The sequence below is a fragment of the Peromyscus eremicus genome, chromosome 15 (genome assembly GCF_949786415.1).
Source record: "Peromyscus eremicus chromosome 15, PerEre_H2_v1, whole genome shotgun sequence".
Lineage (NCBI taxonomy): Eukaryota > Metazoa > Chordata > Mammalia > Rodentia > Cricetidae > Peromyscus > Peromyscus eremicus.
In genome coordinates this window covers 237,917-261,182 of record NC_081431.1, presented here as the reverse complement: position 1 = coordinate 261,182, position 23,266 = coordinate 237,917, and the positions used below count along the sequence as shown (strand labels likewise).

General features: G+C 38.0%; 1 protein-coding gene across 3 annotated transcripts in view; it reads right to left on the bottom strand.

The window, feature by feature from the left end:
- The window catches only part of LOC131924997 (complement component receptor 1-like protein), a 51,854-nt gene extending 29,629 nt beyond the window's left edge, over nucleotides 1–22,225 (bottom strand). For 2 of the 3 annotated variants that reach the window (XM_059280225.1, XM_059280227.1), the window contains exons 1-3: nucleotides 21,818–22,223; nucleotides 12,849–13,028; nucleotides 11,735–11,834 (exon numbers count right to left, since the gene is read on the bottom strand). In XM_059280225.1, coding sequence (XP_059136208.1) covers nucleotides 11,735–11,834; nucleotides 12,849–13,028; nucleotides 21,818–21,932 — 395 coding nt within the window. In that variant the 5' untranslated portion in view covers nucleotides 21,933–22,223. Of the gene's footprint in view, nucleotides 1–11,734; nucleotides 11,835–12,848; nucleotides 13,029–21,817 lie in introns of all 3 variants that reach the window. The other variant, XM_059280226.1, reaches the window with a different exon arrangement.
- Nucleotides 22,226–23,266: the final 1,041 nt, after the last annotated feature.

Below are 23,266 nucleotides of genomic sequence, written 5' to 3'. Positions count from 1 at the left end.
CCCCTGAAAGGTCTCCAATGACACCATGGCCCAGATGACTCAACATCCAGAATGGTTTCAAGGCAACTGGCTCAGACGATACAGCCTCATGGACTACTCCATGATCCTAAAATTTTCTTTGTGTCCCCATAAGATACAGCGCCCCCCTCCAGCAGGAAGTAGTAAGAGAAGCTACGCCCAAATTCCCAAATATACCAAGCTGGCTTTAGAGATGGAATTGGCTCACTCCCCCTCTAAACCCAGACATATTGCTCAAAAAAAAAAAATGGTTAAGAGATTCTTGTGTCCCAAATCAGAAGAGCCCTCTGGTGTGGGACAGAGAAAAAACAATATTTTTATTTAAATCAGGTTGATTATAAATACAATCTCTTTCTAAAACAAAAAGGGGGATAGTTTAGATATGATAGGATGAAAGGGTAGATTAATGAACCTACTTTTAAAGAGTAACAACTTGTTTAAAATGTTTTACATTGCTATAGATTTAGTTTATTGATACAAATTTAAACTTAATTTTGTTATACTGTATATATATTTCTATTCTTGTTTGAGGTATTATGTTTATGTAACTCATTTAAAATTATAATGGATAATTAAAAAATAGATTAATAATTAGTCATCTATGATAATCATATTTGTAGCCATGTTAGTTAAGTCTTCTAGGTATACATAGTTATATTTCAGATAGATAGGTAGTCTTCAAACACTTCAAAGACCTACAGAATATGGCATTTAAAATGTTTTAAAAATTTAGACTTTCTGGACAGTGAGACATGTCTGCTCCTGACAGCACCGATTTACTTCAGAGAGGAGGATGGGCATCGAAGACACTCCATACGGAGTTTATCTTCACCTTGACAAAAATAGCCATTTGGGCAAGAAACTGTTCTTGCCTGGACTGCCTGATCAACTGGACATGCAGGACCCATACAAAGGTGACCACTGAACTTTGCTTGACAAAATGGTCCTTCAGGTTCCTGCTTTGCAGAGAAAACTGCCAGACATTCTACAGGACACAGAGAAAAGTGAATAAGAGACTCTAGGCCTGTGGGCTGAAGACAGATGCCCCAACTTTACAAGAGAACTTTGAATGACTGTCCAGGCTGCCAGCTGTCTCTGTCTACCCTACAAGACTCCTAAAAGTTGCTTATATCCTTCTCCATTTCTCAGGCAGTAGTATATCCTTCTGAGGTCTTTGATGTGGTTAAAGACTAGATACTTACAATTTTCCTTAGTTATAATAAAAGATAAGTTAGATATAAAACCTTAAACTTACAAATATAAGATAGATAGGATCTCTTCTTTAATATTGTAACTGTAATTCTTGCTTGATAATTGTTTTGTTATATGTAATTTTACTATGTTAAAGTTAAAACCTTCCTTTTTAAGAAAAGAAAAGGGGAAGTGCTGTGGGATGGTCTGTATGTCAAATGTGTTGTTGATTGGTCAATAAATAAATCACTGATTGGTCAGTGGCCAGGCAGGAAGTATAGGCGGGACTAACAGAGAGGAGAATTGAGAGAACAGGAAGCTGGGGGAGGGAGACACTGCCAGCCGCCATCAGGACAAGGAAGATGTAAGGTACCAGTAAGCCATGAGCCATGTGGCAAAGTAAAGATTAATAGAAATGGGCTAAATATAAGAGTAAGAGCTAGACAATAACAGGCCTGAGCTAATGGCCAAGCAGTTTAAATAATGTAAGAGTCTGTGTGTTTATTTTATAAGTGGGCTCTGAGACTGGCGGGACTTGGTTGTGGGAGCTGGAGAGAAATTCTCCAGCAACAACTGGCCAGCAATTTTCTTTTGTTGTCAAGGCTGGTTTGGTATTAGCATAATATTGGCCTTATAACACAAATTAGAATCCAGCGGTGAAGCTCACAGGTCCTAAGGCTTTCTTTGTTGGAAGGTTGTGGTAAGTAATTGGAATTTATCTAAGTATTTATCTTTTGCCTCTTCAGCTACATTCAACTATATAGCTTTGCTCTCAAACATGTATCTGCAATGCCAACTCAGAGTCATCACAGCTTCTTCAGCTTCTTTCTCACAGTTAGATTCAGGATTCATTATCAATGCAAAGACTGTGCCATCTGGTTTCCTAGCTTTGGTTTCTCTGAAACTCCTCTAACTCTTTGTGGTCTCGGTCTCTCTCTCTCTCTCTCTCTCTCTCTCTCTCTCTCTCTCTCTCTCTCTCACACACACACACACACACACACACACACACACACACACACACACACACACTGTGGTTGTTTGAAAAAGAATGGACCCAAAGGTTCATATATTTGAATGCTTAGCCATCAGGGACTGGCACGACTTGAGAAGGATTAAAAGGATTAGGAGATGTGGTCTAATTGGAGGAAACATGTTACTCAGGGTGGGCTTTGAGGTTTCAAAAGCCCACACCAGGCCCAGCCTATCTCTGTCTGTCTGTCTGTCTGTCTGTCTAGAGATCAGGATGCAGCTCCCACTTACTGCTCCAAGTCATGCTCCCACCATGATGATAAAGGACTAACATCTGAAACTGTAACGAAGCCATAAGCAGCACTCTTCCATGGCCTCTGAATCAGCTCCTACCTTCAGGTTCCTGCCTCTTCTGAGTTCCTGTCCTGACTTCCTTCAACATGAACAGTGATTTGGAAGCATAAATCAAATAAACCCTTTCCTCCCCAAGTTGGTTTGGTCAGGGTATTTCATCACAGCAATAGTATCCCTAACACATACACAGAGAGTGGTGTGTGTGTAATGCATAACCTGAAAGCTAATATTAGTAATTAAGGATGTTTTAACAAAAAACTTTATATTTGCCTGAGCCAGAGTCACCAAAAAAAGAAGTACTATCTGGTAAGCTATTGAAATTGAAACCATGATAAATACCTAGTGAATTTATTGTTACTCAGTAAGTTCTGATATTATGAAGAGACAGAAACGAATTAATCTTTTTCTAACACATGTACTTATGGCAGTGGGCTAATATTTTTACATGTTTTATAAAATGTTCTATGTACACTTGAGAAGAATATAGATTCTTCTGTTATTTGATGGGCTGTTTCATTTATAACTGCTCCTTTTTTTATTGAGTTTGATGAATGATCTGTAGTGGGTAGCCATTCCAGCTTTGATCTGGAAGGGCCATCCCCACTACTTCCATAACTGTCACGCCTACAAGGTGGAGCTGAGAGAGGACCCTTGAAGACCCGGGATCTGGATGGGCTGGCTCTCTTGGTTCCTGGACCCTGGATGCTGGAGGTAGACGGAGCAGAGTTTTCCAGAGGACACCTCCTGACTGCACTACACCTTTCCCAGACCCTGTAACCTATCTCTTCACTTGTAAGTTACCCCACAAAATAAACCTCCCTTTTAAATATGTGGAGTTGCCTTAATATTTTAACCAATATCTGAATCTATTGGTACCAATCTACACAGGGTAAAATCTCACTGCCTAACATCTATATCTCTTTCAATCTAGAAAAGTCGTGGTTCCAATTCAATTATAAACCAAGCTGGCTTTGGAAATGGAATTGGCTCACTCCTTCTCTAAACCTAAGCATATTGCTAAAAAAAAAAAAAAAAGGTTGAGAGATTCTTCAGTCCCATATCAGAAGAGCCCTCTGGTGTGAGACAGAAGGAAACCAATAAAAGGGACCATTGTCTTCAAGATTCTAATTCTCTCCATGCTTACTCTTGATGTCTCAGAATCCTTTCTTACATGTCATGTCATCTTTAAATCCAAACTTTCCATTTTGATATATTAATAATGTTCAAGTTTTTCATGGTAAAAAATAAGTTTTTCCAATAGCAATCTCTGAAGTCTCCAGAAGGAAGATGGGGCCCCAACAACAACAACAACTCTACCCAGTCCAGAATGATGCCATGGTACTCATCATCATACTACACTTCTAGCCAGAATTTCAGACAGTCTTACCCATTACTCTGAGACTTGCTGCAAAATCTACAATTAGTCTAACTGAGATTTAACTATCTGAGCTTTCTTACGGTACCCAACAGAGATACCATCACCCCCTAAACAGCAGGAAGCAACTCTAAGAAAACAATGCCCTTTCTCTCAAAGGTTTCATATTTATCAGGGTTATGGATGATGGTTATAGGGTTGGGGTGGAAGAAAATATCAGACTCAGCATTCTCCTTAAGAAAAGAAAAAGTGTCTCCCCCCCCCAAAAAAAAAGGAAAGAAAAGAAAAAGTGGAAAGGATAGGTATAAGATATTATGGTAGATTAGTGTATATACTAGTAAACAAATTTAGTAAAATAGCAGCCTTAGATAATCTGCACTGTTATGGATTCTTATATGTTGATACAAATGTAAACTATTTTTATATTCCTGTTTAAGATAATTTGTATATTGATACAAATACAGAACTATATTTGTTATAATGTACATATATTTCTATTCTTATTTGAAATATTTGTATATTGATACAAATGTAAATTTATATCTGTCATACTGTATGTATGTTCTACCTCTGTTTAGGATATTTTGTATACTGATATATATTTAGGATTATTGTCATATTGCATATAGCACTATACATTCCTACCTCTGTTAAAGATATTTTGTGTATTGTCACAATTCTGAAGTCATTGTCCTTTTACCGTACATTTGCTTACAGACTGTTTACCTTGTTTACATGAAGCCTTAGACCTTAGGTTATTTAGATAGATAAGACTTATAGATTTATAGTCACCTATGCTTGTCATCTCTATAGTTATGTTAGTTACGTTATCCAGATTTATAGATACATAGGTCGGCTGGACAGGTAATTTTCAGACACTTCATGAACCTAGAGAATATGGCATTTAAATAACTTAGAATTCTGTTGATGTGAGACACAATTGCTCCTGGCAGCACCAATTTGATCCTGAGAGAATGTTGGGCTTCTAAGACATTTCCATTTGGAAGTTTGTCTTCTTGGCACAAAATGGTCTATTGGGCAAAGAACTGCCCTTGCCTCGACTGCTGACAGTACAAATGCTGTCCTTCTGGACAAGCGGGACACAAGGAAAAGTGACTTCTGAACTCTGCCAAGACAGGGTAAGATGGTCTTTCAGAATTCCTGCTTCTGAAAATAGTCTGCCAGATGCTCTATACCTGTAGCCAATTTGAATGCACCAACAATGCTGAGAAACATTAGGTGACTGTCCAGGCTGCCAGCTGTCTCTGTCTACTCTTGCAAGATTCCCGAAAGTTGCTTGCATCCATCTTCCATTTCTCAGGTACCATTATATTCTTTCTCAGGTCTTTAATGGGATTGAAGACTAGCAGTTATAGTTACAAGTTAGTATATATATAATATCTTAGATAGAACATATTAAGTATTAGATTCAGGTTCTTTAGGATAGGACACCTTTTGGAATGATCTTTGTAACATGCCATTTACCTATGCTCTAGACTTCTCTGGATTTTAGTATGTGTCTCTTGTTTGATATTGTTCGTGTTGGTTGTAGTTCCATCTTATCTAGGTCATTATCCCTTATTATTCCTGGACAATATTTGGTAATCATTCCTATTGTATATAGTCTTGTATTAGGTTAGAACCTTCTTATTTAGGCAAAAAGGGGAGATGTAGTGGGTAGCCGTTCCAGCTTTGATCTGGAAGGACCGCCCCCACTGAGGCTTCCATAACTGTCACGCCTACAAGGCGGAGCTGAGAGAGGACCCTTGAAGACCCGGGATCCAGATGTGCTGGCTCTCTTGCTTCCTGGACCCTGGATGCTGGAGGTAGACTGAGCAGAGTTTTCCAGAGAACATCTCCTGACTGCACTACACCTTTCTAAGACCCTGTAACCTATCTCTTCACTTGTAAGTTACCCCACAAAATAAACCTCCCTTTTAAATATGTGGAGTTGCCTTAATATTTTAACCAATAATGATCTATCTGTTGTTGAAAGTGGAGTATTGAAGTCCTGTACTAATATGGTATTGCTTTCAATTTCATCCTTCAATTCTGTTAATATTTGCTTTACAAATTCATGTGCTCTGATGTGAATATGCATTTATAATTGTTCCATCCTTTTACTCAATTGACCATTTTACCATTCTATGGCTAGAGTACATCTAGTTCCTCTGAGCTTAACATGACCATCACCAACAATTAATTGTTGTAATCTGTAGGAGAACTTGGCCTGCAGAAATAAACAGAAAATATAGCTCATAGCTAGGTCAGCATGCATTTATGGAAGGAAAAGGAAGGGTCACAAGACCCTCATCTGAAATTACAGGTGTCATTCCCTCCTGCCCCAACTACATATAGTCATGAGGGTTACTAGGATTTAGAGGAGGCAGAATATGGACTGGAAGGTGGAATACTTCAGTAATGTAGCTTTTCCTGAGTTATCCATGCCGAGGGTGGGACTTTTTGGCAATGAAGTTGCCTTTGTGACAATCATTCTCCTGCAAGTAATACTGATAAATACATTGACTCATCAAGCTGTACTTGAATAGAATCTTTTCTTTGATCTGTCATTGCCCTCTTTACCTGCGTGAATAGCTAGCTGTTTCTTTACTTTATCCAAGAAAAAGTTATACATCCATGATATTGCCTATTGTGATAGTTTTTCACTTAGTTTGTCTAATAATTAATGACCACCCAGATTTATTCCACTTGACATTTTCATGGAGTATCATTTCCCTTCATTTGCTTTCATATTATGTGTCTTTAAAGCTATATCTTAAGTTTTTTGTAGGAAGTTGCTTATTGTTGTATTTATTCAGCCACTTGGTTTTTTTTAAATAGAGCATATAACTAATTTTCTTTTCAAGCAAATTATTGATAGGTAAGGAATGGCACGTATTAATTTTGTTTTCTGATTGATTTCCAGTTTGTTTCCATTGTTTCTCACTTGTTTTCTTCCTTTGTAATTTGATGATCCACTGGTACTGGTTATGTTTGATAACTTTATCTTTGTATATTTACTACAAGTAATCCTTGTGATTACTTCAAAGCTGACAAAAAGACCTTATAGTAATAATAATTTGAAGCTGATGGCATCTTAACTAAGGTGGTGTAAAGGAAGAAGGGGGAATAATGAAAGAGGAAGGGTTAAATAGGGTGGAGAATGAGAAGGTAGGGTAGAGGAAAGACTGTAGGGAGAGATAATCATCCTAGTCTGTGTCTCCACTGCTGTGATAGAACACTGATCAAAAGCAACTAAGGTGAAAGAAAGGGTTTAATTGGGTTAGACTTTCATGTCACAGCCCAGCATTGAGAGAAGCCAGGGTAGGGACCCAACCAGGACTGCTGTGGGATGGTCTGTATGTCAAGTGTGTTGCTGATTGGACAATAAATAAATCACTGATTGGCCAGTGGCTAGGCAGGAAGTATAGGTGGGACAAGGAGGAGAATAAAGCTGGGAAGTGGAAGGCTGAGTCAGAGAGACACTGCCAGCCACCACGATGACAAACAGCATGTGAAGACGCCAGAAAGCCACGAGCCACATGGCAAGGTATAGATTTATAGAAATGGATTAATTTAAGCTGTAACAACAGTTAGCAAGAAGCCTGCCACGGCCATACAGTTTGTAACCAATATAAGTCTCTGTGTTTACTTGGTCGGGTCTGAGTGGCTGTGGGACTGGCAGGTGAGAGAGATTTGCCCTGACTGTGGGCCAGGCAGGAAAACTCTAGCTACACAGGACCTGCAGTCAGGTAAGCAGAGACCACAGAGGAGTGCTGTTTACTGGCTCACTCTCTTGTTCATACTCAGTCAACTTTCCTATAAAACTAAGGACTACCTGCCCAGGGATGGCACCATCCATAGTGGGCTGGACCCTCCACATCAACCATCAATCAAGACAATGCCCCACACACATGTCCATAGGTCAATCTAATGGAGGCAATTCCTCAACTGAGATTCCTTCTTCCCAGGTGTCTCTAGTTTGTGTCAGGCTGACAAAAACTAACCAACATAATAACACTAAAGACCTTTAAAAAAGTCATATAGAAACCTACTACTATAGAAGTTTCTTAAAATACATACGTATATAAAAGAAGCTTAAATGGCATTACCATATTACAGATACCACAGTATATTAAATAAAAAGCCCATAGTATCAGGTATAGGCTGCCTCTTCTTGAGTTGTCGATCAGTGGAGTCCCATAGATGCCCCCTCAAACATAACAGGCTATTACCATTGCTCTTGGTGACTTTTCAGGACTTGTTGGTAAGACCCTATTGCTGAAGTAACCACACACTTGAGTCACAGAACATGAAGAAATCAAGGCGATACTAACCTGGAAGCTTCATCCCTATTGGCTGGCTTTCACAGTACTTGAATGTTCTAGGTACCCTACTATATGTGAAAAGTATTCAACCGTCTTACCCAACTATAAACTCTGCAAGCGACAATAATCACTGGAATGGCAAGATATGCCTGGTCATGTAATACTGACACAAATATTAAAAATAATACCACTGATTGGATCTAAGGCCTGCTACACAAATAGGAATTCATACCTGGTACTGTTACCTGCACCAAACATCAGAGGTTGGGTAGTTCATGCCCTAGAGGAGACTCTAATAGTATTCTTTTGCCAAATAATCATAGTAATAAACTGCATTCTAAGGTCTTATCTTTACGCCCATAGATTCCACTGGACAATGTCCAGAGAATAAGGAAGTATAGGGTGGTCAGCTTTAAAAAGGACACCTATAACATACATTCCACACCCGAGGCTCAGGGATCAGCATAGAAAGAAGGGCAAAAGGATTCTAAGAGCCAGAGATAGTGGTTGACTGCTAAAGAACAGTGTTTTCTGGCCATGACAGGGACACTGCACACATGAACTCACAGCAGCTGTGACTGTGTGCATAAGACCTGCACAAGATCAAGCCTGCCAAAATCCCAGCATGGATGGGGAAGGAGCTCATGAAGTCCCAAACCTAGCTGAGGAACTGTTGGCAATTGATGGCTGCTGTGGGAAGGAGAGTAAATTTTCTTAAAGGAGGTAGTCCCTGATAAATTACCTATGCTTCAGTAGATGGTCTTATACCTGTGGTGGTATTTTACTTGTACTGAAATGTGATTTTAATTGTATGTTAATAAATAAAGTTGCCTGGGGGTCAGAGTTTTAGAGCCATAGCAAGTGCGTGGCGGTGGTGGCGCACGCCTTTAAGGACCTGGAGGGCGGTACATACAGGCAATGACAAGGCAGTCATGTGTTTAGGTTTACAACCAATGAGAAGGCAGAACAGCTAGACTATAAAAAGGCATACACACAGGAAGTAGGCCCCTTTTTTCGGAGAGCTCTCTTGGCTGAAGTAGGAAGGGTAAGGCTCTTAGTTCTGACCTCTTGGCTTTCTTCTCTGAATCGGCTCTGTGTTTCTTATTTAATAAGACGGTTGGTTACATCTACATATACCCTGTGAATAGGCAGCACTAAGTGGTTTCAGTGGGTCACAATACTCTAATGGGATCTATAAATTGGTTTGTTGTTAGAGTCTTCAGACATATTGGTCTGTTGTCTACTTCAGAAATGTATGGGAACTTCCATTTCTTTGCAACACTTCCTACTGTCTTCCCTTTAGAAATATTTTCATAGGTAAGACAGTATCTCAACATGGTTATAAGTTACATTTTGATGACCATATGGAGTAAATATATTTTTCTTATAGTCCATTTGTGCATTTTCTTTTGAGAAATGCTTAATCCTTTGCTTGTTTTATGCTTTGTTTTGTTTTGAGACATGGTCTCATTATGTAGACCTAGCTGGCTTGGAACTCACTATTCAAACCATACTGGCCTTGAATCCACAGATTTATTTGTTTTTTTTTTTTTTAATTATGTGTACATGTGGTTTTGTGTGTGTACATGCAGTTCCAGTGAAGGCCTGAGCGTGTATCAGTCAGTTCAATGGAGAACAGCCAGATGAGATGCTAGAAACTGACTATACACTAAACAATTGAGCTATCTCTTCAGGCCCTCTTTTGCCTATTTTAAAATTATTTGTCCTTTCACTGGAGTTATAAGAACTCAGCCGGGCGGTAGTGGCACATGCCTTTAATCCCAGCACTCGGGAGGCAGAGGCGGGCGGATCTCTGTGAGTTCGAGGCCAGCCTGGGCTACAGAATGAGTTCCAGGAAAGGCGCAAAGCTACACAGAGAAACCCTGTCTCAAAAACCAAAAAAAAAAAAAAAAACAAAAAAAAAAAAAAAAAAAACCAAAACTCATATATTATGGAAAAATCTTTATAAATTCTATGCTTTAGAAATATTTTTTTCTATTTGTGTTGTCTCAAAAGTGTTCTTTGAAAAGCATATGTTTTAAAATTTTTGAATCCCTAAATATCACTTTTATTTGACTCTTATTAAGAACACAGATTTAACATTCGGAATAAGGTTAAGGCAATACTCTTACTCTGTGTTGAATAATGAGGAGTGCTAACATCAGCAACACCATACTTGGTAGGACTTCATGCCAGACATGTTCAAAGAGTAATTTCTGTGGTTAAATTGTGTTCCCTAAGTGATATTCTGATCCTGTAAACTCCTATTCCTGTCAATGTAACAGTATTTTAAAACAGTGCCTTTGCAAATATAATCAAGTTAAATTTAGGGTCTTTAGAATGGTTCTTAATCCAAATAAATGGTATCACTATAAAAAAGAGAGAACATTGAATATAAATACACACAAAACAACAAATAAAAACAGACACAGGGAAGAAGCAGTGATATAGATAGACAGAAATTAGAGTTGTGTTCTACAAACCTAGGAAGGCCTAGAGCTTCCAGAAGCTGGAAGAGGTAAGGAAGTTCCCTCCCCTAAAGACATCAGAGGGAGCAGCATCCTGCCAACACCTTATTTTGGACTTCCAGACTCAGAACAGAACTCTAACAATTTCTCTCGTTTAAAAACACACTGGTAGTCATTTAGCAACCTTAGCAAACTAATAAAAGCTGTGAATTTAAGACCTATTCTTACTCAGAGCTCCCTAGGCTTCTCTTCTAGAAACATTCACGCAGGATTTCAGAAGTCTGTGTGATTAGACTGCACCATCTCACCCAGTGAGTGCCTCACTTTCTATTTATGTTGCCATAGTTAGGAACACCCCCATAAGGCTCCTAGATAAAAGGCTTAGTCTCCCAGGCTATAATCTTATTGGGATGTGGTGAATCTTTAAGAGGTAGGCCTTAAGGGACAAAGTTAGCTCACCAGCTGTATGCCTTTGGAGAGGATACTGAGACCTTATCCTCTTTTTGCCTTTCTTTTCTTCGTGTCAACCATAAGGTAAATGGTTTACCATGTTTACCATGTTCCTGCTGTAATGGACCATGCCACCATAGACCAAATCAAGAGAGTCAAGTGAACATGAACTGAGATTTCTTTAACAATGAATTAAAACATACCTTTCTTCCTTTTAATTAGCTCAATTATTTTGTTATAATAATGGAAAGCTGAAAACATGTGTTGTCTTGATTATTCGGCAGGGATAACATATCTTTTCCACCTAATCATGTAAAATTTTTGTACATTTCAATCAAGAATTAAGCACTTACACTCAAACCTTGTAAGGCTAAGCAACATTCTGATGGTGTGGATTCACTGTAGAGCACTTACCTAGCATGTTTAAAGACTTGAGTACAACCTCTAGCACAAAACAAATCAAAACACAACCAAAAACCAAATCAGGAAGTAACAGATTAGATGTCTTTCCTGAGACCTGCTGAGAAGGTAGTACTACTGTTCCAGAAGTCTTGAATGAAGAGATGTTGTTGCCAACTCACCCTGGATTACAAGTATAATTAATACTGGATCCAAACCGAATGTCTGTGTGTACATGTACTATGCCATTCTGAAGATCTTTAGGAGTTTCACATGATTTACCTGTGAGAAAGAAACAGAATTTTGGAACCAAGTAAAGTAAACTAAACTTTCCTTAGTTTATAAAGTTCTAACCTGACTGTAACTTATTCTAGAGAGCATACATAATTGTAATATTTCACGGATTTTTGCCACTTTGAGGAAACTTAATCAGACCCTATTTTCCAAAAGAACTCCCATCCAAGTCCCTTCTTATTTTCACATGATGACTCCCCAAAACATGTTTACTTCATTTATTACCAAAGCATTCTTCTGAATTCACAGACCTCAGAGTCTAGGATTTTTTTCATCTCTTAGTTTTAAATACACTTTTCTTTGCTTCAGAATCACTAATTACTTAGTGACACTTGTTCAAAGTTGGACACACTAAGTGAAATATCCTGAGGATATTTTCCCTCAATCATGCTCTGTGATGGTCATTATTATTAAATTTATTAACAATTGAGAAGACAGAAGCACAAAGTAAAAAGATATGACCTACAAGAATGATTCAATGTATCATACACCTTAGGTAATATTATTAATGGCATGTGTCATAATTTTAAAATCCAGACAAACTGAAGCTGACTCTACTATTTGTCACAAAGTATATACGGTTTGTCAGCTTCCTCTGCTGTGGGATGGTCTTTATGTCAAATTGCTCTGATTGGTCAATAAATAAAACACTGATTAGCCATTGGCCAGGCAGAAAGTATAGGCGGGACTAACAGAGAGGAGAAAGGAGAGAACAGGAAGGCAAGGGGAGAGACTGCCAGCAGCTGCCATGACAAGCAGCATGTGAAGATGCCGGTAAGCCACAACCACATGGCAAGGTATAGATTTATGGAAATAGATTAATTTAAGCTATAAGAACAGTTAGCAAGAAGCCTGGCATGGCCATACAGTTTGTAAGCAATATAAGCCTCTGTGTTTACTTGGTTGGGTCTGAGCAGCTGTGGGACTGGCGGGTGTGAGAGATTTGTCCTGACTGTGGGCCAGGCAGGAAAACTCTAGCTACATTCCTCTGCAGTTACTCACGTATACACATATCTTCAGCACTTGTCCAGTCTGAGTTTTGTTGGCAGATGATGGAGAACTGCCTCTTGAAATATCCTGGGCGGCATGCATACATCAAAGATGTTCCAATGGGAAAACTGGATTCATCAGTTTTATTTATACGGCTGGCAAATGAAAACCATGGTGGGTCTGTGCACTGGCCTGGAGAATGAGACCACAGCAACATTACTTTTAATAGAAGAACTTCTAGTCCACCTTTTCTTTCTCTCCAATATATTTCATAGATGTGATCAAAGAAGGAAAATAATAATAGTAGTAAAAGGAATGATTTCTTTAATGGTTATTTTTATAATAAGCTTTTAAAATAACTTTACTTAGCATCTATGATTAAAGTCTCTGCTTTAAGAACAATTTTTTTCAGATTTATTCATTATTCATTCAAAAACTGAAACTGTATTTCATTTTCTGAATGTATTTTCTGATACATGTTTTTATTTCACTTCTAGACACAGTTATCTTCCCTTAAGGCTTACCAGAATTAACTTAATTACCAGTTAGTGTCAAATAATAAGTAATCAATAATTATCTGTTGGGAAAAAAATCACCTTAATTTAACTTCAGAAATATTACATTTTTGTTATGACTTCTTTTCCTTCTCATACTCTCAATTAACTCAAGTATAAGGGGTGGATTAAGGCATACAAAAAATTTGAGCAACGTACTTCTAGCTATTTTTTAAAATGATTGCATCTTATTTTGCATATGGTCAGCTTTGGTATGTATGCTAGTTTAAAATTATTTTATATATTTCTTCATTTTGGTGGGTCTGCTTGTTCTATTAGTTGCTAAAAAGTCATGTTCAAATATTCTATTTGATTATATACTTGTCGATTTCTTTTCATTCTCCCTACCTTTTTATACTGTATGATTAGAACATGCAAATTTAAACATATATTTCATGAATGATTAACCTTTATCATAATAAAATATCTCTAATTTGATTGTGTGTGTGTGTAATGTGTCTCTGTACTTGGTGTGAATACAAATATTCATGATTTTGCATTGTGTGGTTGCATGATCATATACGTGTGTGCGCGCGCGCGCGTGCACATGGAAGCCTGAGATGATGCTGAAAAATCATCCTCTATCAACTCTTCCAATTTTCTCATTGAAGCAGGGTCTTTCAATGAAACCCAGACCTTGTTGATGTGGCTAGTCTTGCTGGTCAATTACTCTGGTGATCCCCTTTGTATACCTTCAGAGACTGCCACACTCACCCAGCATCAACATGAGTTTTTTGGGATCTGAACATGAGTTCTCAACCTTGTACAAGTACTTTAACTGCTATCTCCCCTACCCTGTATCAATGATTTTAAATATAAACACATAATATTTATTAAAAGACACTACTATCATAATGCCATTTAACAAGCTTTACATTGGTTTGTTTTGACATGGTGTTTTCCATCCTTTTATGTTCACCTGCCCTGTCTTGAAATATGTCTTATTCCTTTTGTTTGTATTACTGTTTTACTGTTGAGTCATTATGACAGACTTTTCAAACTTAGGCTACAATGTCTTTAGAGTCTCAACAATTTTTAATGACAGTCTAAAAGAATATATAACAGTTCCATTTATTAAATAAGTATGCTTAAACAATACAGGTCCATATCACAATTATGCAAAGATTTTTGAGGCCTTATGTAAAGTCTCAAAACTTGGAATCAAACTGAAACTGCCCATTTCATTTTTTGCTCCACATTAATTTTCATGTGGTACTCTTTTCATAGCAACTGCTAAAATCCAAGTTTACAAAACTCTGGCCTACTATAATCCATCTCTGGAGCCAGAAGCTACTCTGAACTAGTTCTTATAGTGCATACAGTAACTGAAAGAAATCAAGAATTGTTGTTTTCATTGTAATTTTAAAATCTTCCCATGCTAGTGAGTCTTTCTCAACTTGACACACACTAGAATTACCTGGGAAAAGGGAACCTCAATTGAGAAACTGCCTCTATAAGACTGGCCTGTGTACATGCCTGTGGGGACATTTTCTTAATTAATGATTGACTTAGGAGGGCCCAGCTCACTGTGTGTGATGCTGTTCCTGGGCAGGTGAACCTGTGTTGTAGGGGAACAAGCTAGTAAGTAGCATTCCTTTGTGATGTCTGCTTCCAATCCCTTGATATCCCTGAGTTTTGGCCTTGGCATCCTTCCCTCAGTGATGAACTATAATCTGTGAACCAAATAAACCTATTTTTCTCCCATAGTGCGTTTGGTTACTGTGTTTATCATAGCGACAGAAAGCAAACATTTTCAAAGTACTCCTGTGAGTCTGCCATGGCTCCCACGCTCCCTTAACACAGAGTTTCAGATATTTGGTCACATGACAACTTCTCTAAATAGGAACTGATTATTAATATTTAATAAAATTAAGGTTAAATCTACCATCTTACTGTTTTTGTCTTTAGTGTTTTTGTTCTTTAGTTTTGATTAGTGATTACATTTGTTATTGTTACTTACTTTTATTACACTTTTGTTTTTCTTTCAAAAATAACATGATCTCAATATATAAACATCTACTAACAACAATATAATTTCCCCAACAAGAATCACAGAAATGCTGACTCCATCTACTTCCAACCTTTGTTCTATTACTATCAAAAATTTAAACATGATGTGTATTTTAAACTACTGCTAACCATCTTCAGTACTGATAATGTATGCTGTTTGCTGAATGTCAGTTACTTGCTACTAGACTAGATGCTAAAGGCAATCGACTCCCTCGTGTGGCTGAACTGCTATCTATGGTTTGGATGTAAATGTCCATCACTGTCACTCTTGGATTGCAGTGGTTGGGGCTGTTTTGGGAGGTGGTGGAATCTTTGGGATATGGGGCCAAACTGGAAGTGTGGGACAGTAAGGGCATGACTTTCAATGATATATCCACTTTGGGGTCAGGCCAGTGCTCTGTTTCCTGTTCTGCTACCAAGCAAGAAGCCACCTGCTATAGTCTCCCACTGCTGCAGATGGAGGGGTTCCATTTGCCATGCCTTCACAACCAGCATGGACTGAACACTCTGAAAACATAGTAAGTTTATTCTCCTTTAAATTGTTTATGTTAGTTATTTTGTCATAGTGGCTAGAAAAGTAATACACTAAGTAACTACTTCCCAAAGATACCCATGTTCTAATCCCTAGAGTATGTGAGCATGATATTTCATGATAAAGTGGCTGTGTAGGTATTACTAAACCTTTTAAGATCTGCCAATTACCCTGGATTTTCTGGATTAACACTAAATGTATTCACAGTAGTCCTTTGGTAAGAGGTTTGCAAAGATGGAAGGATATTTGAATATGCAAAGCTGCTGGCTTTGAAGTAGAGGAAATAGCCATGAGCCATGAGATGTAGGCAGCATCTGGAAGCTGGAAAGAGTGAGGAAACTCATTTTCCTCTGTGGCCTACAGAGCAACATAGTGATCCAGACTTGGGAATCCAGAATTAACTATAAAAGAACACATTTCTTTTGTTTAAGACCATAAAGTTCAGGGAATTTGTTTAGGTATCAGATGAAACTGGAAAGACATAGTATTGAAAATAATAGATTCAGAGAGACCTGGACTTTGGAACCTAATATCCTTTCATTTCCTGCTTTGATGTCTTGGGCAAACTGCTTAATATGTCAGAGTCTCTGCTTCATCTTCTTGAAGAAGATGACATTATTTACTTAGTAGGCTTCCTAAGAGTATCAAAGGATATGTATGTAAAATGTTTACTAGTATCACACACACACAGAGGAGTGCTGGTAAGTTGTAATTGTTATTCATATAAAAGAGAAAATAGTATCAGATTACAGTATGCAGCTAAATTGGGCATATGTAATTATTTCCAAGAGTTTATTTTCTGTCAAAATTTGTAGGAAATGAGCCTATTTTGTCAGGAAAGCCCTGGAACACCTCTGCAACTGACGATTTCAGAGATACTCTGAATGACACATCCCACATTCAGCCTGGGATTTATTGTTTATATCTCATAAATTCTTATCATGGTTCCTAAGCATAAATCAACAAACGTAAGAATTCCTAAGGCTGATTTTTTATTCTACTGACAATAGTTATTAGAATGGGGACCAACTCTGGATTTTATATTAAAGTAGAGGATTCACTTCAAAAAAGCTCATGTTCCTAACTTTTCTTCAATATTAGAATAGTTTTGGCTGTCCCACACACTCCACTGAACCATAGGTGTTCTGTTCTGTGTTTTCACATGTATGTTTCATCACCTTCAACTTGACTTCGTACAAGGCTCCAGCTTCCTACATCTTTGTTTCCTCCAGACATGCATTCACTCTCTATCTCTAAACACATCCTAGATGGGATCTTTTTATTTCTCTCTAGTTTTCACTCTTCCTCCACATCTCAGCTTACATATCACTTGCCCGACCTCCTGAGAAATATGAAAATTAAACCACCTGTTCTTACTTTACCCATTATCCTTTTTACTATTATATCAATAATATTATTATAATTTCTGATTTTTAAATATGCATGCTTTTGATAGGATTTCTTCCAATGGCTATCAGAGATAATGTGAAGATAAGAGACCAAATATCCTTTGTTCCTCTACATAAATACCTGGCCCAGAGCTTAGCACCCAATTACAAGCAGTAGATGTATTTTGCTGCCATGAGCAAATAAATGATATACTGCAAAATAAGTACCATCAAGGGTCCAGACAGACTACATCCCAAAGAGCCCTCATTTGCAGGGTCTTGGTTGGAGTCCATATATTTTTAAGTTTCAAAGTTAATATCACTTTGAGAACTACTATATAACAGGAAAAACAAATCAAAAAACGTACTAAGTGAAAAAAAAAAAATTCCCATGAAAACCTCTGTGATATCCCAGGCAAGGGAATCAATCCCAAGTGCAGTATACAGTTAAAAGAAAACAAACAAATAAAAAGGCAAGAGAAGCTGATCATCATAGCAAAGCTTCCAGGGAGAGGCTGGAAAGAGGTCTAAAGAAATACAGAAATTTGCTGGAACTATTCTTAGAGAGATGTTTCTTTCTTTTAATTATCTACACTTATTGGAGTTGTATTTCAAATACTATATGTAATAATAACAATATTAATTTGTATAAAAGACCAAATGAAAAGGTACATATGAACCTTCAACAGAGAAAGGTCATCTAGTTTCCTTTGCCTCCTGTTACCAATCCCTCAAATTATGGCTTTTTCTATGATAGGTACATTAACAGGCACGTCATAAAGTCAAAACTTTCATCAATCAAGTTATTTTTATGCCTCCATTAAGACATAATGCATAGAGTTGATGAGCATTTAAAGCACGTGAATTTATGACTTGATATATATGTATGTATGCATGATGAAACTCTTACTGAAATAAAGACAAGCATTTTCCTCATGCTCCAAGTTCCTTTGTCCTTATAATCCATCTGTTTGCTTCCTCTGGGTATTTCCAACCTGCGTTTTCTAAGTACAAAGACTTAACTTCTTAGAATGACTTGTAATTATCATACAAATGTCAGTCTTTGTTTTCTCATTGGTCTAGCTTTACAAAGTGTAATTACTTTGAGATTCACCTTGGTTACATGTATTTCATGGCTGATAAATATTCAGTTAGATAAATAAATATGTCATAATTTAACTGAAGGACATTTTAGTTGTTTCCACTTACTGCCTATAACCAATAATGCAGTGAAGGAGCTGGAGAGATGGTTCAGCAGTTAAGAGCTCTTTCTGGTTTTCCAGAAGACCCAGGTTCAATTTCCAGCACCCACATGGCAGCTCACATTCTTCTGTGACTCCAATCTCAGGAAATCCAATGCTTTCTTCTGGCCTCTGTAGGCACTGCATGCATTATGGTACACAGACATACATGCAGGCAAACTAATACACACTAATATAGGTAAAATAAAAATAAATAAAATCTAAAAACAACAAACAAAACAAAAACCACTCAGCTATAAAAACTAAGGTAGATGTCTGTTGGGCACAGATTTTTATTTCTCTTAAGGAAAAACCTGGGAGTAAAATGCCAAGTCACATGAGAGGTATTTTTTTGCTACAATGCTGAGCCACTTTCCAAGAGTAGTGCCTTATCTGCCAGTAAACAGCACATGACAAATTTAACTACTTTACTTATTGCTAACAATTGATATGGTGAGTCTTCTTACTTTTAACTGTTCTCATGTATGTATATTGTTATCTTATTGTATTTTTTTGTCCTGAATGACATAACCTACTTTCAAATGGTCTATTTAAGTCATTGGCTGATTCATCCTAAGTCATCACAATTGTGAACTCATGACCACTTCCATGACTTTGCTGGAGAGTATGAGCTGTCAACCTGAGCTACACTCTGGTGTATACTTTACTCTTCAGTGAAGACATTCTGTGAAGATTTTGCTTAAGCAATTTTATCAGTAAAAATAAAGAGCTCAAAATTTAAAAAAATAAACTTATAAGTGTGGTATGCATAAACACTTAAAAGGATACCATACAAATGGAATAAGATTTTATTTTATTTATTATTATTTTTACTATTATTGTATTACTACTATTATCTTGTTTTTTTCAAGAGGTTTCTCTGTGTAGCCCTGGCTGTCCTGGAACTCACTCTGCAGACCAGGCAGGCTTGAAACTTATAGAGATCCGCCTATCTCAGCCTTTGAGGACTGAGATTAAAGGTGTGCGTCACCATCACCTCTCTTAGAATAAGAATTTTAAATACTTAAATAGACATAATGATTTAATATCATTAGTTAACACTGAGTGACAAGATATTATCACAGATTCTGTTAATAGGAGTGTATATAAAGCTGTATTTCAACTAGTATTCTTGATATTTTCTAGATTGTTGTTGTCGATATTGGTTTTTATCTGACAGCATTTCTTCCTCTGAGTGTCTTTCACATACAACTTAGGTATGTGTGTTTCCTTAGGCAGATAAAGAGGTAGTCTGTGCAGCAATCTTGTTTTCTGGAATTACTCTTACTATAATCATCTTCAGTGAGTATTTCTGATGTGCAAGACATGTAGGAAGTTGCTTTTCTAAGTGAGGTTATTTTGGCTAACATTAGATAATATAAACCATAAATCACACATCTGAGAATAGAGAAACTGAGATGTATTATGAAGCACAGGAAACAGACTAACTCCCTTTCTTTGTCTTCTCCATGCAGCAGAGTTAACAGAAATGATCCTACAGGAGTATCTTAGGGCATGCCAGAGTCCACTAACTCCAACAGTATACTAGTAAGACTTAACTACTGTGCCATTTATGTGTATATTTATTATATGTACATTTACCACCTTGAATGTGGTTTATTTCAATGAATGGTCTGTATGATCCTGAGATAAAGGTATATTCTACTGTTGTGAGAGGATTCCACACTTGCGAGTAATACTGGTGTTGCTGAGTTCTGCTGTGTCCTTACTGTTTTTCTGCCTGATACATCTGTCTATTTCTGGTGGAGGGGTATTGAAGCTTCCAGCTCTAGGATGGGTTTATTTATTGCTGCCCACAAGTCTGCCCATTTTTGCTTTATACATTTTGATAATGCTGTCAGAGGCACACATGTGGATACTTGTTAATTGACTTGCTGGGTCCGAGGTCCTCAGTTGTAAGTAGCAGAGACTGGAAATCCAGAACCAATTTCTCTATGAGTATACATACCTTTGAAGTGAAGCTCTCCACCATACTTTGTTTAAATTACAAAGTGCTGTGGCCAATGGAAACATTCTATTGGTATTCTCTTTATTTCAAATCTGTTAACTAAAGCACTCCATGGCTTGAGTCACAGTTGAAGGTTACTGTGATAATCTTGGTTTCCTTTGCACACGATTATGCCTGTTTATAAGTATGGCAAAACTGCCCCAACATTTCAGCCAGAAGATGACAAAGCCACAAAGATCCCCAAGCACTGATAGGAGATTCCCAATGTTCTTGGTATACTTCTTTTCTAAAAATAGAATTTTATCATATATCTTCATCTGACTAGTTACTATGTGTGCCTAGGATGATAAAAATTTAAGCACAACTTTTTGCAGAAATTTTGTTTTTTCTCTACTCTCAGAAATTAGGTTCAGTTAAAATATGTAATCGGTCTAGTGGAAAAGCTTAAACCTCCAGTTGAGCAAAAACACAAGACTGTCATTTCAAATGTCAATGAGTCTAAACAATGCAAAAAGACTTCAAGGAAGTCTTTCTGTAAGAAAGTTCTTACTGAAGAAGAAGGAAGGGAACTTAGAACTTCCATAGGGGGTAAAATGGACACTCTATTTTGTGCTTAACCATCACTAAAGTGTAATATGTAAGTTCTACAATCTTTTTTACTTGCAAATATTTCGTTGCACCCTGGGACTTCTTTGCCCTTCAAATCCTAACCTAGGGTGGGAATGGGAGGATCTTTCTTAAAGTGGGAACTCAAGTGAGTAGATGAGGTTTGGGGGCAAAAAATAAAGTATACAGTCCCTCGGTTTGTTTGTCTAGGCCTTCAGAGCAAATGCATGAATAACGGCTCCAGGATAGAAATAAATTAAGCAGCAGGACTTGGGTTAGACACTTGACACTAATTAAATAGCAACATCACGAAAGACCTCAGTATTTCCATTTCACAGATGAGGAAACACGCAGGCATATTTACTTTCCTCACAACCAAATTCTAGGATTAGAAATTGCGTCTCGCAGGTTTACACAAAGTCCCCCCTCCCCTGGGACCCCCTACACCTCTTTCTTTCACTACAATTTGCTCTACACTCAGTACAGACAGCAGGTGGGAGACCAAGCGTTCCTAAGCGCTGAGTACAATCTGGGTTGAGAGTTCCGCACTTAACCACGGGAAAGGAGCGCTGAGCACCCCCAAGGGACCCCAAACCAGCGCTGGAGTCTGCACTGCGCCCATTTACCGCGTGTTTCAGTGCAGGGCACATCCCTGCCTCCCCGCGCCTCCCTGTGGCTCACCTAAAGTAGATGGCGCCAAGGACAGCAGCAGGACCGCCAGCTGGACTCTGCCTCGGCAGAAAGCTACAAGGCGTCCCACAGTGCCCAGAAGCTCTGAGATCCAAGAAACCTTCATTTTCTTCACACGGGTCTCAAGCGCTGTAGAACTGCAGAGCAGAGAAGGCAACCCCGCCCAGGGTGCGGGAAATGGCGCTGAGTTCCGGAATAAAGGTTTTGACCACAGCTTCCCCTTGTTGGGCGGGGTCTTGTTTACGACTTGTTCCTGGGATTTCTGTGGAATTTCTCCTGGGAGATCGCTTCAGGGATGCAGGCACAGAACTAAAAACCTAGCAAGTCAGTTCCAGGATGTTCTCTTTGTATGAACTTTGGTTCCAAAGAAAACAAAGCATTATGGGAACGTGGGTTGAATAAAACCCGGCCTTGCCGCACCACCACCCCTCCCCGCCTTTTTTTTCTTTCAGAAATCGAAAGGGTGGAGCCTAATCAAGGGTGGAGCCTAATCAAGGGTGAGCCAGTAGTTGCAGGCCCTGTGTAGTATACAGTAAGAACTTACCTCCTTGTGATGAATTCAGATGTAACGTGCCACAGAAACAAAAATTAAAGCAATGAGCTAACCAAATATAAAATTTATACATATATGAACGCAAAACCCACAATTCTCATCTTAAAGGGAATAAGAGTTTATTCTGGAGTCATTTTGATTGAGCATGTCCCTGGAACAATCATTTAGGTTACCCCCAATTCCATGTCCCAACGTGGAAGCAGTTCCACAAAGTTTTTATGGTTTTACAGAGCAGAGAAAGTCTTAAATCAAGTTTAAAATACATTGGTGAGTACATCATAGAAGGGGGTACATTAATGTGCTTTCCCGTAGGCTCAAGATGCTATCTGACGGCACCCTTATTAGCTTTTGGATTGGTAGAAGATAGTTGCCTGCTAAGTTAATAGATTCTAAAAGATTATTTATTGTTTGCTTGCTTGCTTTGGGTTTTTTGTTTGTTTTGTTTTGTTTAATCTATTGTCGCAAATGTTAGTTCTGACACAGGGGGCAAAGAATGGCTATTTCAGAAGTCCAAAACAAGATAAGGTAATTAACCTCTGGACTTCAACGTTGCAATCCCTCTACAATATTGAAATTACAATTAGCCAATCAGTCTCTGCAAACACAGATACCTTTGAGGAGTTTTCTTTCACAGCCAGATGCAGTTTCTTTTCAGAAGATTTTGTTCACAAATATAATGTCAATGCTATTCAGCCTACATTAAGACTGCAGTAATGAATGGGGGAGATCAGGCCTTGCCATCATCCAAGTGAGATTTGATGACGGGTGAACAATTAATAAGATCCGATCCCAGAAATGGAATAAACAGGGTTTGCACTGGATTTCAGTTCCTTTCTTAATAATGAGGAGGAGGAAAGGAAAGGAAGAAAAAGAAGGAAGGGAGGGAG